General features: G+C 58.0%; 1 protein-coding gene across 1 annotated transcript in view; it reads right to left on the reverse strand.

Moving 5' to 3' along the window:
* Positions 1-204: 204 nt before the first annotated feature.
* Positions 205-20,447, reverse strand: part of CHD8 (chromodomain helicase DNA binding protein 8) — a 32,115-nt gene continuing 11,872 nt past the window's right edge. Inside the window, exons 17-35 of the mRNA XM_068424781.1 lie at positions 19,948-20,143; positions 19,687-19,854; positions 18,770-18,949; positions 18,560-18,670; positions 18,259-18,473; positions 15,339-15,538; positions 15,104-15,260; positions 14,904-14,993; positions 13,807-13,910; positions 13,604-13,718; positions 12,461-12,536; positions 12,305-12,359; positions 9,964-10,171; positions 7,337-7,545; positions 5,509-5,961; positions 3,995-4,191; positions 1,807-2,041; positions 1,589-1,687; positions 205-294 (exon numbers count right to left, since the gene is read on the reverse strand). Coding sequence (XP_068280882.1) covers positions 1,602-1,687; positions 1,807-2,041; positions 3,995-4,191; positions 5,509-5,961; positions 7,337-7,545; positions 9,964-10,171; positions 12,305-12,359; positions 12,461-12,536; positions 13,604-13,718; positions 13,807-13,910; positions 14,904-14,993; positions 15,104-15,260; positions 15,339-15,538; positions 18,259-18,473; positions 18,560-18,670; positions 18,770-18,949; positions 19,687-19,854; positions 19,948-20,143 — 3,055 coding nt within the window. The 3' untranslated portion in view covers positions 205-294; positions 1,589-1,601. The remainder of the gene's footprint in view (positions 295-1,588; positions 1,688-1,806; positions 2,042-3,994; positions 4,192-5,508; positions 5,962-7,336; positions 7,546-9,963; positions 10,172-12,304; positions 12,360-12,460; positions 12,537-13,603; positions 13,719-13,806; positions 13,911-14,903; positions 14,994-15,103; positions 15,261-15,338; positions 15,539-18,258; positions 18,474-18,559; positions 18,671-18,769; positions 18,950-19,686; positions 19,855-19,947; positions 20,144-20,447) is intronic.

A 20,447-nucleotide genomic window follows, 5' to 3' on the forward strand; every position in this document is an offset into this window, starting at 1 on the left:
GCGGTGCCACTTGTGCTGCTCCCGTCGGGGCTCCTGGAGGGGGGGGGGTAAAAAAGGGGGGTCAAGGGGGGGGTTTTTTGGGTGCTGGGGGGTAAAATGGGGTGGGGGGGGGTGGGGGAGGGGCGGGGGGGTTGTGGGGTGCGGGGGGGGGGTGGGTGGGGTGGGGGAGGGGCTCACCGTGTGGGTGCTGAAGTTGGGGTCCCCCGTGGCGGCGGCGGCGGCGATGGGGGGGGGGGGCCGGGTTTTGGGGTCCCCCCCTGGGTCCCTTAAACCTTCGAGGCAGCGAAGTTCCAGCTGGGAAAGAGGGAGGGGACCCTAAAATTAGGGTGGGGGTCCTAAAAAAGTGGGTGGGGGGGCACCCTAATTTGGGGGGGGGCACCCTAAAAATAGGGGGAGGGGTAAAAGGGGTCTTATGGGGAGCCTAAAAGGGGGGGGGGGGGCATAAAGGACACTAAATTTTGAGGGGGTGGGTGGGGGTCAGGGTGCTGTGACCCCCCCCCAGATGAAGAGGGGACCCTAAAATTATGGGTGGGGGCCAAAAAAGTGGGTGGGGGGCACCCTAATGTGGGGGGGGGCACCCAAAAATGGGTGGGGTAAAAGAGGGCTTATGGGGAGCCTAAAATGGGGGGGGGGGGGGGCACTAAGGACCCTAAATTTGAGGGGGTGGGTGGGGGTCAGGGTGCTGTGACCCCCCCCCGATGAAGAGGGGACCCTAAAATTATGGGTGGGGGCCAAAAAAAATGGGTGGGGGGCACCCTGATGTGGGGGGGGCACCCAAAAATGGGTGGGGTAAAAGAGGGCTTATGGGCAGCCTAAAATGGGGGGGGGGGGGCATAAAGGATCCCGAATTTTGAGGGGGTGGGTGGGGGTCAGGGTGCTGTGACCCCCCCCCAGATGAAGAGGGGACCCTAAAATTATGGGTGGGGGCCAAAAAAGTGGGTGGGGGGCACCCTAATTTGGGGGGGGGCACCCTAAAAATAGGGGGAGGGGGTAAAAGAGGGCTTATGGGGAGCCTAAAATGGGGGGGGGGGCACTAAGGACCCTAAATTTGAGGGGGTGGGTGGGGGTCAGGGTGCTGTGACCCCCCCCACATGAAGAGGGGACCCTAAAATTATGGGTGGGTCCCTAAAAATTGGGTGGGGGGCACCCTAATGTGGGGGGGGGCACCCAAAAATGGGTGGGGTAAAAGAGGGCTTACGGGGAGCCTAAAATGGGGGGGGGGGGGCACTAAGGACCCTAAATTTTGAGGGGGTGGGTGGGGGTCAGGGTGCTGTGACCCCCCCCCAGATGAAGAGGGGACCCTAAAATTATGGGGTGGTCCCTAAAATTGGGTGGGGGGCACCCTAATTTGGGGGGGGCACCCTAAAAGTGGGGGGAGGGGGGGAAAAAGGGCTTATGGGGAGCCTAAAATGGGGGGGGGGGGGGCATAAAGGATCCCGAATTTTGAGGGGGTGGGTGGGGGTCAGGGTGCTGTGACCCCCCCCCAGATGAAGAGGGGACCCTAAAATTATGGGGGGGGGCCAAAAAATTGGGTGGGGGGCAAAAAGGGGGGGGGGGGGGAAAAGGGGGGGAGGGGGCAAAAACTCACCTCCACCAGTTTCTTACTGGTTTTCTTCTGGGGGGGGTCCCGAATCCCCCCGTTGGGGCCCAGTCGATGCTTCTGGAAGGTCAATTTCAACCCCTCCTCCTAGGGGGGGGTCCTAATAATTAGGGACCCCCCCTCATTAATTAAGCACCCTCTTAATTAGGGGGTGGGACCACCCCTAATTGCCCCCCCCCCCCCCCCCCTCCTACTTAATGACTTACGTCCTTGATCTGGACAGTGAACTCCTTGTCGTGGCGGGGGGGGCGGGGGGGGTGTTGGGGGGGGGGGGGGGGTGGGGGGGTTGGGGGGGGTGTGGGGGGTGGGGGGGGGGGTTGGGGTGGGGGGGGGCAAATTTTGGGGTACCCCCCCGCCCCCCCCCCCAAATTCCTCCGAAGGCCAAACCCCCGAGAGGACGGCGCGGCAGATGAGGTCCAGGCGGCGGATGAGGGCTCGGTCCTAAGGGGGGGGGTAAAAACAATTAGGGGGGGCAAATAAATTGGGGGGGGGGGCAAATAAATTTGGGGACCCCCCTTGAAAATTTGGGGGGGGGTTGGGGGTCCTGGGGGGTGGCCCTGAAATTTGGGGGGGGGGCAAAGTGGGTGCCCCCCCCACCCAAGTTGTATCCAAGGTGCGAGGGCACTTGGGGGGGTAGAAATTTGGGGGGGTAAAAAAGTTTGGGGGGGGGCAATAAAATTGGGGGGGGGGCAAATAAATTTGGGGACCCCCCTTGAAAATTTGGGGGGGGTTTGGGGGTCCTGGGGGGTCGCCCTGAAATTTGGGGGGGGGGGCAAAGTGGGTGCCCCCCCACCCAAGTTGTATTCAAGATGAGAGGGCAAAGGGGGGGGGGCAGAATTGGGGGGGTAAATAAAGTTGGGGGGGGGGCAAATAAATTGGGGGGGGGGGGGCAATAAATTTGGGGACCCCCCTTGAAAATTTGGGGGGGGGTTTGGGGGTCCTGGGGGGTCGCCCTGAAATTTGGGGTGGGGGCAAAGTGGGTGCCCCCCCACCCAAGTCGTATTCAAGGTGGGAGGAGAATCTGGGGGGGGGTAGAAATTTGGGGGGGGTAAAAAAAGTTGGTGGGGTGCAAATAAATTGGGGGGGGGGCAAATAAGTTTGGGGACCCCCCTTGAAAATTTGGGGGGGGTTTGGGGGTCCTGGGGGGTCGCCCTGAAATTTGGGGTGGGGGCAAAGTGGGTGCCCCCCCCACCCAAATCATAGTCAAGGTGGGATGATGATTTTTGGGGGGGCAGAAGTTTGGGGGGGTAAAAACATTTGGGGGGGGGCAAATAAATTGGGGGGGTGGCAAATAAATTTGGGGACCCCCGTTGAAAATTTGGGGGAGGTTTGGGGGTCCTGGGGGGTCGCCCTGAAATTTGGGGGGGGGGCAAAGTGGGTGCCCCCCCCACCCAAATCATAGTCAAGGTGGGATGATGATTTTTGGGGGGGTAAAAACATTTGGAGGGGTAAAAAAGTTTGGGGGGGGGCAATAAAATTGGGGGGGGGGCAAATAAATTGGGGGACCCCCCTCGAAAATTTGGGGGGGGTTTGGGGGTCCTGGGGGGTCGCCCTGAAATTTGGGGTGGGGGCAAAGTGGGTGCCCCCCCCACCCAATCCCATTTGGACACACAATCTGAGGGGGGTAAATATTTGGGGGGGTAAAAAAATTTGGGGGGGGGCAATAAAATTGGGGGGGGGCCAAATAAATTGGGGGACCCCCCTCGAAAATTTGGGGGGGGTTTGGGGGTCCTGGGGGGTCGCCCTGAAATTTGGGGGGGGGGCAAAGTGGGTGCCCCCCCCCACCCAATCCCATTTGGACACACAAATTTGGGGGGGCAGATGTTTGGGGGGGTAAAAAAATTTGGGGGGGGGCAATAAAATTGGGGGGGGGGCAAATAAATTTGGGGACCCCCCTTGAAAATTTGGGGGGGCGTTGGGGGTCCTGGGGGGTCGCCCTGAAATTTGGGGGGGGGGCAAAGTGGGTGCCCCCCCCACCCAAATCATAGTCAGGGTGGGAGAATGATTTGGGGGGGTAAAAACATTTGGGGGGGTAAAAAAGGTTGGGGGGGGGCAAATAAATTGGGGGGGGGCAAATAAATTTGGGGACCCCCCTTGAAAATTGGGGGGGGTCTGGGGGTCCTGGGGGGTCGCCCTGAAATTTGGGGGGGGGGCAAAGTGGGTGCCCCCCCCACCCAAATCATAGTCAAGGTGGGATGATGATTTTTGGGGGGGTAAAAACATTTGGGGGGGTAAAAAAGTTTGGGGGGGGGGGCAAATAAATTGGGGGGGGGGCAAATAAATTTGGGGACCCCCCTTGAAAATTTGGGGGGGGGTTGGGGGTCCTGAGGGGTCGCCCTGAAATTTGGGGTGGGGGCAAAGTGGGTGCCCCCCCCCCCTAGAGCTTGGACTCACCTTGGGCCACTCGTGGAGGTGGGGGGGGGGGGGCCGGGGGGGGGCAGTTGGGGGGGGTGGGGGAGGGGCAGGGGGGGCCCCCCCTGCTTTGGGAGGGGGGGGGGAGGCTGCTTCCTCCTCCTCTTCCTCTTCCTCTTCCTCCTCGTCTTCCTCTTCCTCTTCTTCTTCCTCCTCGGCGCCGCAGGAAGGTTCCGCACCTTGAGAGGGGGGAGAAAAGGGGGGGGGGAGGGTAAAAAAGGGGGGTTGGGGGGGTCTGGGGGGGGGTTGGGGACCCCCCCGTCACCCAGGGGGGTCCCCAAGAGGGTCCCCAAGAAGGTGGGTGGGGTCTTGGCAAGATGGCGGCGGGCTCCGAGGGGTGGGGGGCACCCAAAGGGAGCAGGGAGGGCGAAAAGGAAGGGGGAAAGGGACGTGGGTTATGGAGGGCCACCAAGATTTGGGGGGGTCATGGGGGGGTTGGGGGGTCCAACAGGAGCTGGGGGGGTTCTAGAAGGGGGATGGGAAGGTTCTAGAAGGATCTTGAGGTTCTAGAAGCATTTGGGGGCGCCCCAGCATGAGTAAAAGGTCCTACAAGGCTTGGGAGGTCGACGTGGGTTATGGAGACCCACCAAGATTGGGGGGGTCATGAGGGGTTTGGGGGGTCCAACAGGAGTTGGGGGGGTTCTAGAAGGAGGGTGGGAAGGTTCTAGAAGGATCTTGGGGTCACAGCAAGATTTGGGGGGTGCTACAAGGATTTGGGGGTGGGGTCCCACGAGGATGAGAAGGTTCTAGAAGGATTAGAAGGTCCTACAAAAATTTTTGGGGTCCCACCAGGAGTTGGGGAAGGTTCTAGAAGGGGGGTGGGGAGGTTCTAGAAGGATCTTGGGGTTCCACCAAGATTTGGGGGGGTCCTACAAGGATGAGGAGGTCCTACAAGGATTTGGGGGGTCCCACCAGGATTAGAAGGTCCTACAAGGACTATGGAGGTCCTACCAGGCCCAGAAGGTCCTACAAGGACTATGGAGGTCCTACCAAGGTCCTACAAGGCTTATGGAGGTCCTACCAAGGTCCTACAGGGATTATGGGGTCCCACCATGATTTTGGGGTCCCACCAGGATGAGAAGGTCCTACAAGAACTATGGATGTCCTACCAAGACTGGAAGGTCCTACAAGGATTATGGAGGTCCTACCAAGACTAGAAGGTCCTACAAGGACTATGGAGGTCCTACCAAGACGGGAAGGTCCTACAAGGATTATGGAGGTCCTACCAGGATTAGAAGGTCCTACAAGGATTATGGAGGTCCTACCAACACTGGGAGGTCCTACAAGGCCCAGAAGGTCCTACAAGGACTATGGAGGTCCTACCAAGACTGGAAGGTCCTACAAGAACTATGGAGGTCCTACCAAGACTGGAAGATCCTACAAGGACTATGGAGGTCCTACCAAGGTCCTACAAGGACTATGGGGTCCCACCATGATCTTGAGGTCCCACCAGGCCTAGAAGGTCCTCCAAGGCCTACAGGGTTGTCCCCCCTCACCCCTCTCCTCATCGCTGTCCTCCTCGCAAGACGACGACTCGGACACGGACGCCGACATCTTCTCCAGCTCCGAGTCCTCGTCCTCGGTGGCCACCACCGGCGGTGGCCCGAGGACATTCTGGGGTGGCCCGGGCGAGGAGGTCCCACCGGCGTCGCGGAGATAACGCCACCGAGCGGCGGCGAAGGAGAAGTCGGGATCACCCAAGATGGCGGCTTCGGGGTGACCCAACCCGTGACGGGCGGCGCCGCGGAGAAGTTCTCCATCGTGGTGGCCACGTTGCCACCAGGGCGGGAGGTCCGGGCCGGGTGGTGGACACAAGGCCAAGCGGGCGGGGAGAAGAGGGTGGCGGAGGACCTGCTCGCGGAGAAGACGCAGGAGGGACAAGCGGCGAAGGCCACGAGAAGCTCGGACGGCCGAGATGGGTGACACGGGGATGGTGGGGTCAGGAGGTTCTGGAGGTGGAGGAGAAGATGGTGGAGATCAGCCACGGGGTGGTGGACATCACCCATGGGGTGGTGGAGACCATCCATGGGTTGGTGGAGACCATTGAGGTGGTCAACATCACCCTTGGGTTGATGGAGACCATCACTGGGTTGGTGGAGACCACTGAGATGGTCAACATCAGCCTTGGGTTGGTGGAGACCATCATTGGGTTGATGGAGACCATCATTGGGTTGGTGGAGACCATTGAGATGGTCAACATCACCCTTGGGTTGATGGAGACCATCATTGGGTTGATGGAGACCATCGTTTGGGTTGGTGGAGACCATTGAGGTGGTCAACACCGTCATTGGGTTGGTCAACATCACCCTTGGGTTGGTGGAGACCATCGTTGGGTTGGTGGAGACCATGGAGGTGGTCAACATCAGCCTTGGGTTGATGGAGACCATCATTGGGTTGGTGGGCACCACCCTTGGGTTGGTGGAGACCACTGAGGTGGTCAACACCATCATTGGGTTGGTCAACATCACCCTTGGCTTGATGGAGACCATCACTGGGTTGGTCAACACCATCATTGGGTTGGTGGAGACCATCATTGGGTTGGTGGAGACCATCATCAGGTTGGTCAAGGCCACCCTTGGGTTGGTGGACACCATCCGTGGTCCTCAACTCCATAGAGAGCTCCATATTCTCCATGGGAATGGCCCCAATCCCCATGGAGATGCCCTCAAACCCCATGGAGATGCCCTCAAACCCCATGGAGATGCCCTCAAACCCCATGGAGATGCCCCAAACCCCATGGAGATGCCCTCAACCCCCATGGAGATGCCCTCAAACCCCATGGAGATGCCCTCAAACCCCATAGGGACCTCCATATCTCCATGGAGATGCCCTCAAACCCCATGGAGATGCCCTCAAACCCCATAGGGAGCTCCGTATCTCCATGGAGATGCCCTCAAACCCCATGGAGATGCCCTCAAACCCCCTAAGGAGCTCCATATCTCTATGGAGATGCCCTCAAACCCCATGGAGATGCCCTCAAACCCCACGGAGATGCCCTCGACCCCCATGGAGATGCCTTCAAACCCCATGGAGATGCCCTCAAACCCCATGGAGATGCCCCAAACCCCATGGAGATGCCCTCAAACCCCATGGAGATGCCCTCAAACCCCACGGAGATGCCCTCAAACCCCACGGAGATGCCCTCAAACCCCATGGAGATGCCCTCAAACCCCATGGAGATGCCCTCAACCCCCCTAAGGAGCTCCATATCTCCACGGGGACATCCCCAACCTCACCAGGAGGTCCTCAACTCCATTGGAACCCCCCCACCCTCCATCTCGGGTTGTCCCCCACCCCCATCTCAGGTTGTCCCCCACCCCGTACCATCTCCAGGAGCCGGCGGGAGGCGGCAAACCTGCCGGCACATGGCGACGAAACCGTGGAAGAACTTGGTGAGGTTCTCGTCCGTCTTCTTCTCCAACCTGGCCAAGGCCCGGAAACGACCCCACCGGAAGCGTCCGATCTCCGGGTCAAATTCCACCCCAAAACTTGAGGCCACCCGATAAAAATCGGCCTGTTCGCGACGGGTCCACCTGCACCCCAAGAAGAAAGAGGTCTTCTGGGGTGGTGGGACAACTCAAAAAACCAAGGATGAAGGTTCTCCACCCAAAAAACATCAGTTATGGGGTCTCACCACCCCAAGAACATCAGTTATGGGGTCCCACCACCCCAAAAATACTAATTATGGGGTCCCACCACCCAAAAAACATCAGTTATGGGGTCCCATCACCCCAAAAAGCCAAGAAAGAAGGTTCTCCACCCCTAAAATCACGAGTTATGGAGTCCCACCACCCCAAAACCATCAGTTATGGGGTCCCACCACCCCAAAAAGCCAAGGAAGAAGGTTCTCCACCCCAAAAACCCAACGGTTGAGGTCCTTCAACCCGCAAACCCTGGGCATGAAGGTTCCTGCACCCCAAAAACATCAGTTATGGGGTCCCACCACCCCAAAAACATCAGTTATGGAGTCCCACCACCCCAAGAACATCAGTTATGGGGTCCCACCACCCCAAAAACATGAGTTATGGGGTCCCACCACCCCAAAAATACCAATTATGGGGTCCCACTACCCCAAAAAGGCAAGGAAGAAGATTCTCCACCCCAAAAAACATCAGTTATGGGGTCTCACCACCCCAAAAACGTCAGTTATGGGGTCCCACCACCCCAAGAACATCAGTTATGGGATCCCACCACCCCAAGAACATCAGTTATGGGGTCCCACCACCCCAAAAAGCCAAGGAAGAAGATTCTCCACCCCAAAAATCACCAGTTATGGGGTCCCACCACCCCAAAAATATCAGTTATGGAGTCCCACCACCCCAAAAACGTCAGTTATGGAGTCCCACCACCCAAAAATCACCAGTTATGGGGTCCCACCACCCCAAAAACGTCAGTTATGGAGTCCCACCACCCCAAAAACGTCAGTTATGGGGTCCCACCACCCCAAAAAGCCAAGGAAGAACGTTCTCCACCCCAAAAACCCAACGGTTGAGGTCCTTCAACCCTCAAACCCCAGGCATGAAGGTTCCTGCACCCCAAAAATCACCAGTCATGGGGTCCCACCACCCCAAAAACGTCAGTTATGGGGTCCCACCACCCCAAAAACACCAATTATGGAGTCCCACCACCTCAAAAACGTCAGTTATGGGGTCCCACCACGCAAAAAAGCCAAGGATGAAGGTTCTCCACCCCAAAAACATCAGTTATGGGGTCCCACCACCCCAAAAACACCAATTATGGAGTCCCACCACCCCAAAAACACCAATTATGGAGTCCCACCACCCCAAAAACATCAGTTATGGTGTCTCACCACCCCAAAAATATCAGTTATGGGGTCCCACCACCCCAAAAAGCCAAGGAAGAAGGTTCTCCACCCCAAAAACCCAACGGTTGAGGTCCTTCAACCCTCAAATCCTGGGCATGAAGGTTCCTGCACCCCAAAACCATCAGTTATGGGGTCCCACCACCCAAAAAACGTCAGTTATGGGGTCCCACCACCCCAAAAATGTCAGTTATGGGGTCCCACCACCCCAAAAACATCAGTTATGGGGTCCCACCACCCAAAAAACATCAGTTATGAGGTCCCACCACCCAAAAACACCAATTATGGGGTCCCACCACCCCAAAATCACCAATTATGGGGTCCTACCACCCCAAGAACATCAGTTATGGGGTCCCACCACCCCAAAAATACCAATTATGGGGTCCCACCACCCCAAAAAGCCAAGGAAGAAGATTCTCCACCCCAAAAAACATCAGTTATGGGTCCCACCACCCAAAAAACATCAGTTATGGGGTCCCACCACCCCAAAAACACCAATTATGGGATCCCACCACCCCAAAATCACCAATTATGGGGTCCCACCACCCCAAAAATACTAATTATGGGGTCCCACCACCCCAAAAAGCCAAGGAAGAAGATTCTCCACCCCAAAAAACATCAGTTATGGAGTCCCACCACCCAAAAAACATCAGTTATGGGGTCCCACCACCCCAAAAACACCAATCATGGGGTCCCACCACCCCAAGAACATCAGTTATGGGGTCCCCCCACCCCAAAAACACCAATTATGGGGTCCCACCACCCAAAAAACATCAGTTATGGGATCCCACCACCCCAAGAACATCAGTTATGGGGTCCCACCACCCCAAAAAGTCAAGGATGAAGGTTCTCCACCCCAAAAAACATCAGTTATGGGGTCCCACCACCCCAAAAATATCAGTTATGGAGTCCCACCACCCCAAAAACATCAGTTATGGGGTCCCCCCACCCCAAAAACACCAATTATGGGGTCCCACCACCCCAAAAACATCAGTTATGGGGTCCCACCACCCCAAGAACATCAGTTATGGGGTCCCACCACCCCAAGAACATCAGTTATGGGGTCCCACCACCCCAAGAACATCAGTTATGGGGTCCCACCACCCCTCCACCACCTCCCAGCACCCACCTCTGCTGTTTCTCCCTCCTGGCCATCTCCTTGAGCTTGCAGGTGGCCTCGCAGCGCCGCCGCCGCCGGTTGTCCCCCCCCGTCGTTGTCCCCCCCCGTAGCTGCTCCCGTCGGTAGGACCGTTGGCAGGCGGCCACCAGGCGCCGTAACCGGGCCGTCAGCACCGAGGCCGGGGGCCACCACGGTTGGCCCGGTTCCGGGGGTGGGCCTGGGTGGGAAGAGGTGGTCAAGGAGGTCCCATGGGGTCCTCAAGATCTCTTGGAGGTGCTATGGGTCTTCTGGGGGACCTATGGGTGCTCTTGAGGTCCTATGGGTCTTCTGGGGGTCCTATGGGTGATCTTGGGGTCCTATGGGTCTCCTTGGTGTCCCATGGGTGTTCTTGGGGACCCATGGACCTCCTGGGATCCTATGGGTCTCCTTGGGGTCCCATGGACCTCTCTGGAGTCCTATGGATGTTCTTGGAGACCTGTGGGTCTCCTTGAGATCCTATGGGTGCTCTTGTGGACCTATGGATCTCCTTGAGGTCCTATGGACCTCTCTGGGGTCCTATGGGTGCTCTTGGGGTCTCATGGATCTCCTTGGGGTCCTATGGGTGCTTTTGGGGTCCTTTGGATCTCCTTGGGGTCCCATGGACCTCTCTGGGGTCCTGTGGGTGTTCTTGGGGTCCTATGGGTCTCCTCGTGGTCCCATGGACCTCCTGGGGTCCTATGGGTCTCCTCGTGGTCCTCTGGGTGCTCTGGGGTCCTATGGGTGTTCTTGGGGTCCTATGGGTCTCCTTGAGGTCCTATGGGTGCTCTTGGGGACCTATGGGTCTCCTCGGGGTCCTATGGGTCTCCTTGGGGTCCTATGGGTGTTCTTGGGAACCCATGGATCTTCTTGGGGTCCCATGGACCTCTCTGGGGTCCTATGGGTGCTCTTGAGGACCTGTGGACCTCCTTGGGGTCCCATGGACCTCTCTGGGGATCTATGGATCTCCTTGGGGACCTATGGGTCTCCTTGGTGTCCCATGGGTGTTCTTGGGGTCCCATGGACCTCTTGGGGTCCTATGGGTCTTCTTGGGGACCTATGGGTGCTCTTGGGGTCCTATGGATCTTCTTGGGGTTCCATGGACCTCCTTGAGGTCCTCTGGGTGTTCTTGGGGTCCTATGGGTCTCCTCGTGGTCCCATGGACCTCCTGGGGTCCTATGGGTCTCCTCGTGGTCCTATGGGTGCTCTGGGGTCCTGTGGGTGTTCTTGGGGTCCTATGGGTCTCCTTGAGGTCCCATGGACCTCTCTGGGGTCCTATGGGTGCTCTTGGGGTCTCATGGGTCTCCTTGGGGTCTTATGGATCTCCTTGAGGTCCTATGGGTGTTCTTGGTGTCCTATGGATCTCCTTGGGGTCCCATGGACCTCTCTGGGGTCCTATGGGTGTTCTTGGGGACCCATGGATCTTCTTGGGGTCCTATGGGTCTCCTCATGGTCCTATGGATCTCCTTGAGGTCCTATGGGTCTCCTTGGGGACCTATGGGTGCTCTTGGGGTCCCATGGACCTCTCTGGGGTCCCATGGACCTTCTTGGGGTCCTATGGGTCTCCTTGGGGTCCCATGGACCTCTCTGGGGATCTATGGGTCTCCTTGGGGACCTATGGGTCTCCTTGGTGTCCCATGGGTGTTCTTGGCGTCCCATGGACCTCTTGGGGTCCTATGGGTCTTCTTGGGGACCTATGGGTGCTCTTGGGGTCCTATGGATCTTCTTGGGGTTCCATGGACCTCCTTGAGGTCCTCTGGGTGTTCTTGGGGTCCTATGGGTCTCCTCGTGGTCCCATGGACCTCCTGGGGTCCTATGGGTCTCCTCGTGGTCCTATGGGTGCTCTGGGGTCCTGTGGGTGTTCTTGGGGTCCTATGGGTCTCCTTGAGGTCCCATGGACCTCTCTGGGGTCCTATGGGTGCTCTTGGGGTCTCATGGGTCTCCTTGGGGTCTTATGGATCTCCTTGAGGTCCTATGGGTGTTCTTGGTGTCCTATGGATCTCCTTGGGGTCCCATGGACCTCTCTGGGGTCCTATGGGTGTTCTTGGGGACCCATGGATCTTCTTGGGGTCCTATGGGTCTCCTCATGGTCCTATGGATCTCCTTGAGGTCCTATGGGTCTCCTTGAGGTCCTATGGGTGCTCTTGGGGTCCCATGGACCTCTCTGGGGTCCCATGGATCTTCTTGGGGTCCTATGGATCTCCTTGGGGTCCCATGGACCTCTCTGGGGCCCCATGGGTCTTCTTGGGGTCATATGGGTGCTCTTGGGATCCCTATAGGTGCAGAAGGACCCTATAGGGTCCCATGTCCCCACCCCACCCCACGACCCCCTTACCTTCATCCCCGTCCACCACCGAGATCTCCTCGTCCAGCAGCATCAGGGGGTCAGTCTGGAAGGGTGGGGGGGGGGGCAAAAGTCACCCCTGAACCCACCCACCACATTTGGGTGGGGGCAGATTTTGGGGTGGGGGGTGCCACGGGGTTGTCCCACCTCATCGTCCACCTCCTTGGTCGTCCCAGCGAGGGGTTTGTACTCGGGGTCTTCACAATCCTTCTCGAAGTCCACCCTAAAGATGGTGGGACACCATCAAGGGGGGGTCATCCCACATGAGGACACCCCAAAAAGCCACCCAAAACCACCCCAAACCCACCCCAAATCCCACCCACCACCTTGGGGTGCCTCAGCCTTGGAAGGTTCAACTCACCCCGGCCCGAGGCCGGTCGGTATTAGCATGGCGTGGTCATCACGGGCACCCCAAAGATGGGGGGGGACCTCAAAGATGGGCTGGAGAACCTCAAAACCCACCTGAGATGGTCTGGAGAACCTCAAAACCCACCAGAGATGACCTGGAGCACCTCAAAACCCACCTGAGATGGGCTGGAGAACCTCAAAGATGGGCTGGAGCACCTCAAAACCCACCAGATATGGGCTGGAGAACCTCAAAACCCACCAGAGATGGGCTGGAGAACCTCAAAACCCACCAGAGATGACCTGGAGCACCTCAAAACCCCCCTGAGATGACCTGGAGAACCTCAAAGATGGGCTGGAGCACCTCAAAACCCACCAGATATGGGCTGGAGAACCTCAAAACCCACCAGAGATAGGCTGGAGAACCTCAAAGATGGGCTGGAGAACCTCAAAACCCCCCTGAGATGCGCTGGAGAACCTCAAAACCCCCCTGAGATGGGCTGGAGAACCTCAAAACTCCCTTGAGATGAGCTGGAGAACCTCAAAGATGGTCTGGGGCACCTCAAAATCCATCAGAGATGGGCTGGAGAACCTCAAAACCCCCTTGAGATGACCTGGAGAACCTCAAAGATGGTCTGGGGCACCTCAAAACCCACCAGAGATGGGCTGGAGAACCTCAAAACCCCCCTGAGATGACCTGGAGAACCTCAAAACCCACCTGAGGTGGGCTGGAGAACCTCAAAGATGGTCTGGGGCACCTCAAAACCCACCAGAGATGGGCTGGAGAACCTCAAAACCCACCAGAGATGGTCTGGGGCACCTCAAAACCACCCTGAGATGGGCTGGAGCACCTCAAAACCCACCAGAGATGACCTGGAGAACCTCAAACCCCCCCGAGATGACCTGGAGAACCCCAAAGTTGGGGCAGGAGGTCCCCAAGCTCACCCTTCCCCGACGTCCAGGCGCTGCTCGGCAGCGATAGCCTTCTCGTCGGGGCCACCGGCCTTCTCCAAGAAGCAGAGGGCGGGGTCGGCGCGCATCGTGTTGTACTTCTCGTAGCCTGGACCACCCCGAGAAGAAGACATCTTGTCACCACCCCCCAAATCTGCCCCATCTCGCCCCAAAATGTGGCTCCTCCCACCACGTACCGTGTTTGAAGACGCCGATGAGGAGGGACTTGTCGGCTTCGGCGTCCCACCATGAGGTGGGGACCTCCAGCTGCTCCACCAGGGGGAACCAGATGTCGATGTCGCTGGTAGTGGGACAGGGGAAATGGGGTGGTTGGTCAGGAGGACCCCAAAAATGGGCTGGAGAACCTCAAGACATCACAAAGTTGGGCTGGAGAACCCCAAAATGGGTCTGGAGGACCTCAAACCACCTCAAAGAGGGGCTGGAGAACCTCACACCACCTCAAAGAGGGTCTGGAGGACCTCAAAGAGGGTCTGGAGGACCTCAAAGAGGGTCTGGAGGACCTCAAAGAGTGGCTGGAGAACCTCAAGGAGGGTCTGGAGAACCTCAAACCACCTCATAGAGGGGCTGGAGGACCTCAAAGAGGGTCTGGAGAACCTCAAACCACCCCAAAGAGGGTCTGGAGCACCTCAAGGAGGGTCTGGAGCACCTCAAAGAGGGTCTGGAGCACCTCAAAGAGGGTCTGGAGAACCTCAAACCACCTCAAAGAGGGTCTGGAGAACCTCAAACCACCTCAGTGAGGGTCTGGAGAACCTCACACCACCTCAAAGAGGGTCTGGAGGACCTCAAAGAGGTTCTGGAGAACCTCAAGGAGGGTCTGGAGAACCTCAAACCACCTCATCGTGGTGCTGAACCACGTCAAAGAAGTTCTGGAGAACCTCAAACCACCTCAAAGACGGTCTGGAGGACCTCAAACCACCTCAAAGACGGTCTGGAGGACCTCAAACCACCTCAAAGAGGGTCTGGAGGACCTCAAACCACCTCAAAGAGGGTCTGGAGAACCTCAAACCACCTCAGTGAGGGTCTGGAGGACCTCAAACCACCTCAAAGAGGGTCTGGAGGACCTCAAACCACCTCAAAGAGGGTCTGGAGGACCTCAAACCACCTCAAAGAGGGGCTGGAGAACCTCAAACCACCTCAAAGAGGGGCTGGAGAACCTCAAGGAGGGTCTGGAGGACCTCAAGGAGGGTCTGGAGGACCTCAAACCACCTCAGAGAGGATCTGGAGCACCTCAAAGAGGTTCTGGAGCACCTCAAAGAAGGTCCCATGGACTCACCCGGCCACCGCCCCCGCCAACACCTTCTCCGCCTGGTCCCCGATGACCTCCTGCCGCAGGTAGTAGAGCATCCGCACCCTCAGCAGAACCCTACGAAGCGGTGGGAGATGCGTCAACCACAAATAAGTCATGAAAGGTGGAGAAGACCTTGAGAAGACCAGTGGACCTCCGTGGTGGCCACCAAGGAGACCTCAACCCACTTGTTGCATTGATGCTTGAGGTGCTTCTTGTAGCTCTCGTCTTGGAAGAGGGTGTCCGGGTTGTACCGGCGGGTCCACTCGGCCTTGTGGACATCAAAGGAGCTTTGGGACTTGATCTTCTTACCCTTGCGACCACGAGGAACCGGGATGGAAAGACCTAAGATGGACCATGAAGATGTCAAGGTGGGACCTTGTGAGGTCCTCAGGTTGTCCCGAAGCTCCTGGAGATCCTCACCCGAGTGGTTTTGGAGCTCCTTGGCCTTGCCGTTCTCGGTGGGGCTGATGAGGTCCCAGATGAAGCTCTTGATGTTCTCGTCTCCTCGGTAGTGGAGAAGACAGTAGACCAAGATGGCGCGGCAGATGGTCTCCACGTCGCGTTCCGAGAGGCGGCGCTTGAAGCGGCCGTGGGACAGGATCTCCCGCCAGCGACCCCACCTGGGGGGGGAGGACACGGGTCAGGGGTGGAGAAGGTCCTCAGGTGGGGTGTCCTCACCTCCCAGCATCCATCTCCACCAAGAACCTCCTCGTGGTGGCCACCAGAGAAGAGCTGGACCTGCTTTCCCCACCAAGAACCTCCTCATGGTGGCCACCATGAAGCTTGGCTGCTGTCCTCCAAGCATCTCTTCGTGGTTGCCACCAGAGCACACCTAGACCTGGATCTTCTCTCCCCACCAAGAACGTCCTCATGGTGGCCACCAGAGCACACCTAGACCTGGACTTTCTCTCCTAGCCCACGTTCTCCACCAAGAACCTCCTCGTGGTGGCCACCAGACCACACCTAGAGCTGGACCTGCTCTCCCCACCAAGAACCTCCTTGTGGTTGCCACCAGAGCACACCTAGCCCACCTTCTCCATTAAGAACCTCCTCGTGGTGGCCATCACAGAAGAGCTGGAGCTTGGCCGCTCTCCTCCAAGCATCTCCTCGTGGTTGCCACCAGAGCACACCTAGACCTGGACCTTCTCTCCCCACCAAGAACCTCCTTGTGGTGGCCACCAGAGCACACCTAGACCTGGACCTTCTCTCCTAGCCCACGTTCTCCACCAAGAACCTCCTCGTGGTGGCCACCAGACCACACCTAGAGCTGGACCTGCTCTCCCCACCAAGAACCTCCTCGTGGTTGCCACCAGAGCACACCTAGCCCACCTTCTCCACCAAGAACCTCCTCGTGGTGGCCATCACAGAAGAGCTGGAGCTTGGCCGCTCTCCTCCAAGCATCTCCTCGTGGTTGCCACCAGAGCACACCTAGACCTGGACCTTCTCCTCCCACCAAGAACCTCCTCATGGTGGCCACCACGAAGCTTGTCCACTCTCCTCCAAGCATCTCTTCGTGGTTGCCACCAGAGCACACCTAGAGCTGGACCTTCTCTCCTAGCCCACCTTCTCCACCAAGAACCTCCTTGTGGTGGCCACCAGAGCACACCTAGATCTGGACCTAGCCCACCTTCTCCACCAAGAACCTCTTTGTGGTTGCCACCAGAGCACACCTAGAGCTGGACCTTCTCTCCCCACCAAGAACCTCCTTGTGGTGGCCACCAGAGCACACCTAGACCTGGACCTTCTCTCCTAGCCCACCTTCTCCACCAAGAACCTCCTCATGGTGGCCACCAGAGCACACCTAGACCTGGACCTTCTCTTCTCCACCAAGAACCTCCTCGTGGTGACCACCAGAGCACACCTAGATCTGCACCTAGCCCACCTTCTCCACCAAGAACCTCCTTGTGGTGGCCACCAGAGCACACCTAGACCTGGACCTTCTCTCCCCACCAAGAACCTCCTCGTGGTTGCCACCAGAGCACACCTAGACCTGGACCTTCTCTCCCCACCAAGAACCTCCTCGTGGTTGCCACCAGAGCACACCTAGACCTGGACCTTCTCTCCCCACCAAGAACCTCCTCGTGGTTGCCACCACAGCACACCTAGACCTGGACCTTCTCTCCTAGCCCACCTTCTCCACCAAGAACCTCCTCGTGGTTGCCACCAGAGCAGAGCTAGACCTCGTCTACTCTCCTCCAAGCATCTCCTTGTGGTTGCCACCAGAGCAGAACTGGACCTTCTCTTCCCACCAAGAACCTCCTCGTGGTTGCCACCAGAGCACACCTAGACCTGGACCTTCTCTCCCCACCAAGAACCTCCTCGTGGTTGCCACCAGAGCACACCTAGACCTGGACCTTCTCTCCTAGCCCACCTTCTCCACCAAGAACCTCCTCGTGGTTGCCACCAGAGCAGAGCTAGACCTCGTCTACTCTCCTCCAAGCATCTCCTTGTGGTTGCCACCAGAGCAGAACTGGACCTGCTCTCCCCACCAAGAACCTCCTCGTGGTGGCCACCAGAGCACACCTAGACCTGGACCTCCACTCTCCACCAAGAACTTCCTCGTGGTGGCCACCAGAGCACACCTAGACCTGGATCTTCTCTCCCCACCAAGAACGTCCTCATGGTCGCCACCAGAGCACACCTAGACCTGGACCTTCTCTCCTAGCCCACCTTCTCCACCAAGAACCTCCTCGTGGTTGCCACCAGAGCACACCTAGACCTGGACCTTCTCCTCCCACCAAGAACCTTCTTGTGGTGGCCACCAGAGCACACCTAGACCTGGACCTCCACTCTCCACCAAGAACTTTCTCGTGGTTGCCACCAGAACACACCTAGACCTGGTCCTTCTCTCCTAGCCCACCTTCTCCACCAAGAACCTCTTCATGGTTGCCACCAGAGCACACCTAGCCCACCTTCTCCACCAAGAACCTCCTCGTGGTGGCCACCAGACCACACTTAGATCTGGACCTTCTCCTCCCACCAAGAACCTCCTTGTGGTTGCCACCAGAGCACACCTGGACCTTCTCTTCCCACCAAGAACCTCCTCGTGGTTGCCACCAGAGCACACCTAGACCTGGACCTTCTCTCTCCACCAAGAACCTCCTTGTGGTGGCCACCAGAGCACACCTAGACCTGGACCTTCTCTCCCCACCAAGAACCTCCTTGTGGTTGCCACCACAGCACACCTAGACCTGGACCTTCTCTCCCCACCAAGAACCTCCTTGTGGTTGCCACCACAGCACACCTAGACCTGGACCTTCTCTCCTAGCCCACTTTCTCCACCAAGAACCTCCTTGTGGTGGCCACCAGACCACCCCTTACCCCCCAACCCCCTCCTCACCCGTAGACCAGGAGATGTTTCTCCACCCGGAAGCAGTCGGTGCGCCCGTAGGCGTGGTGGAGGACGTGGTGGTGGTGCCGGTCGTGCCGACGGGACCTCGGTTTCTCCTCGTCTTCGCTCTCCAGGTCCGAGAACTCCACCAGGTCGTCGTCCCTCAGGGTGCTGAAGTGTCTCGTCTGCTTGCGCACCCGCGGCGTGTCGATGACCAGGTTGTTCTGGAGACCACCATGGAGAAGATCAGATGGTCCCACCACCACCACCACCCTCTCCAACCCCCACCACGGTTGTCCTCTCCTCCAACCTTGCTGTTGAGAAGATCGAGGTCAAGGTCGGCCTTCTTGGCCCACTTCTGCCAGAAGTTGGGGTCATCCAAGGCGATGTCCGTGCGGTTCTCCGAGGCCACGAAGCTCGCCTGGAGGTGGGGGAGAAGATCAGGAGATGGTGGACACCTCCAAGGTGGTAGATGTCCCCCCTCGTGGACCTCAACGGTGGGAAGGAGCCATGGAGATACCTTGGCGAAGGTGGACCCTTTCCCCTCGCTCTCGATGGTGATGGTGGTGGTCCGGCGCAGGAGGATCTGGTCAATGTCCTCCTCGCAGAACTTGGAGCCTTCATCATCCTCTTCCATGATGGCCGCGTAGGCCCCCTTGCGCAGAAGGTCCTCGATCTCCTTCTTGGAGAACTGCTGGATCTGGTGAGAAGGTGGAGAAGTGGAGGCAACCAACCCCGTGGAGCTCCAGGTCCCACCCCAAACCCCGTGTCCCTCAAGAGTAGGGTCTTCACAACGAGGTTCTCATGGTGGACCTCACGCCTGGGGGCTTCACACCATGTTTCTCTTGGAGAACCCCTTCCTGAAGGTCTTCACACCATGTTTCCCTTGGTAGACCTCCATCCCACGTGGCCTTCACACCCCATTTCTCTTGGTAGACCTCCATCCCACGTGATCTTCACGTTTCTCTTGGTAGACCCCATCCCCATGACCTTCAACCCCGTTTCCCTTGGAAGATCTCCATCTCCATGGTCTTCAACCCTTCAACCCTTGGAAGATCTCCATCCCCATGACCTTCACACCCCATTTCTCTTGGTAGACTCCATCCCCATGACCTTCACACCCCATTTCCCTTGGTAGACCCCATCCCCATGACCTTCACACCCCATTTCCCTTGGTAGACCTCCATCCCCGTGACCTTCACACTCCGTTTCCCTTGGAGAACCCTTCTTGAAGGTCTCCACACCCCGTTTCTCTTGGTAGACCCCATCCCACGTGGCCTTCACACCCCGTTTCCCTTGGTAGACCTCCATCCCACGTGGCCTTCACACCACGTTTCTCTTGGAAGACACCATCCATGGCGTCTCCACGCCCCGTTTCTCTTGGTAGACCTCCATCCCCATGACCTTCCCACCCCATCCCCTCGGAGGACCTCTTACCCCGGCGATGTTGCCCTCACGCCCACTCATGGACTGCAGCACGGCCTTGTCCAAGCCCAACTTGAGACTGGCCTTGTCGAACATCTCCCTCTCGTAGGAGTTGCGCGTGATGAGGCGATAGACCTTCACCGCCTTGCTCTGACCGATGCGGTGACACCTCGCTTGGGCCTGGATGGAGAAGAAGAAGATCATGGTGGGTCAACCAAGCTTTGGAGATGTTCCACCAAGCTTCGTGGTGGTGGGGTGGGCTTGGTGGACCACCTGGAGGTCGTTTTGGGGGTTCCAATCGGAATCGAAGATGATGCAGGTGTCGGCGGCCGTGAGGTTGATGCCAAGGCCACCGGCCCGCGTGCAGAGGAGGAAGACGAAGCGGTCGGAGTCGGGTCTGCTGAAGCGGTCGATGGCGGCTTGACGGAGGTTCCCGCGGACGCGCCCATCGATCCGCTCGTAGAGGTACCTAGGTGGACACCAAAACTACGTTGGAGAAGAGCGTGAAGGTCTCCTCGGGCCACCAAAACCACGTTGGAGAAGAGCGTGAAGGTCTTGGGCCACCAAAACCACGTTGGAGAAGATCGTGAAGATCTCAGGCCACCAAAACCACGTTGGAGAAGATCGTGAAGGTCTCAGGCCACCAAAACCACGTTGGAGAAGATCATGAAGGTCTCCTCAGGCCACCAAAACCACGTTGGAGAAGATCGTGAAGATCTCAGGCCACCAAAACCACGTTCAAGGAGAGCATGAAGGTCTCAGGCCACCAAAAC

Source organism: Nyctibius grandis, unplaced genomic scaffold (assembly GCF_013368605.1).
Source record: "Nyctibius grandis isolate bNycGra1 unplaced genomic scaffold, bNycGra1.pri scaffold_77_arrow_ctg1, whole genome shotgun sequence".
Classification (NCBI taxonomy): Eukaryota; Metazoa; Chordata; class Aves; order Nyctibiiformes; family Nyctibiidae; genus Nyctibius; species Nyctibius grandis.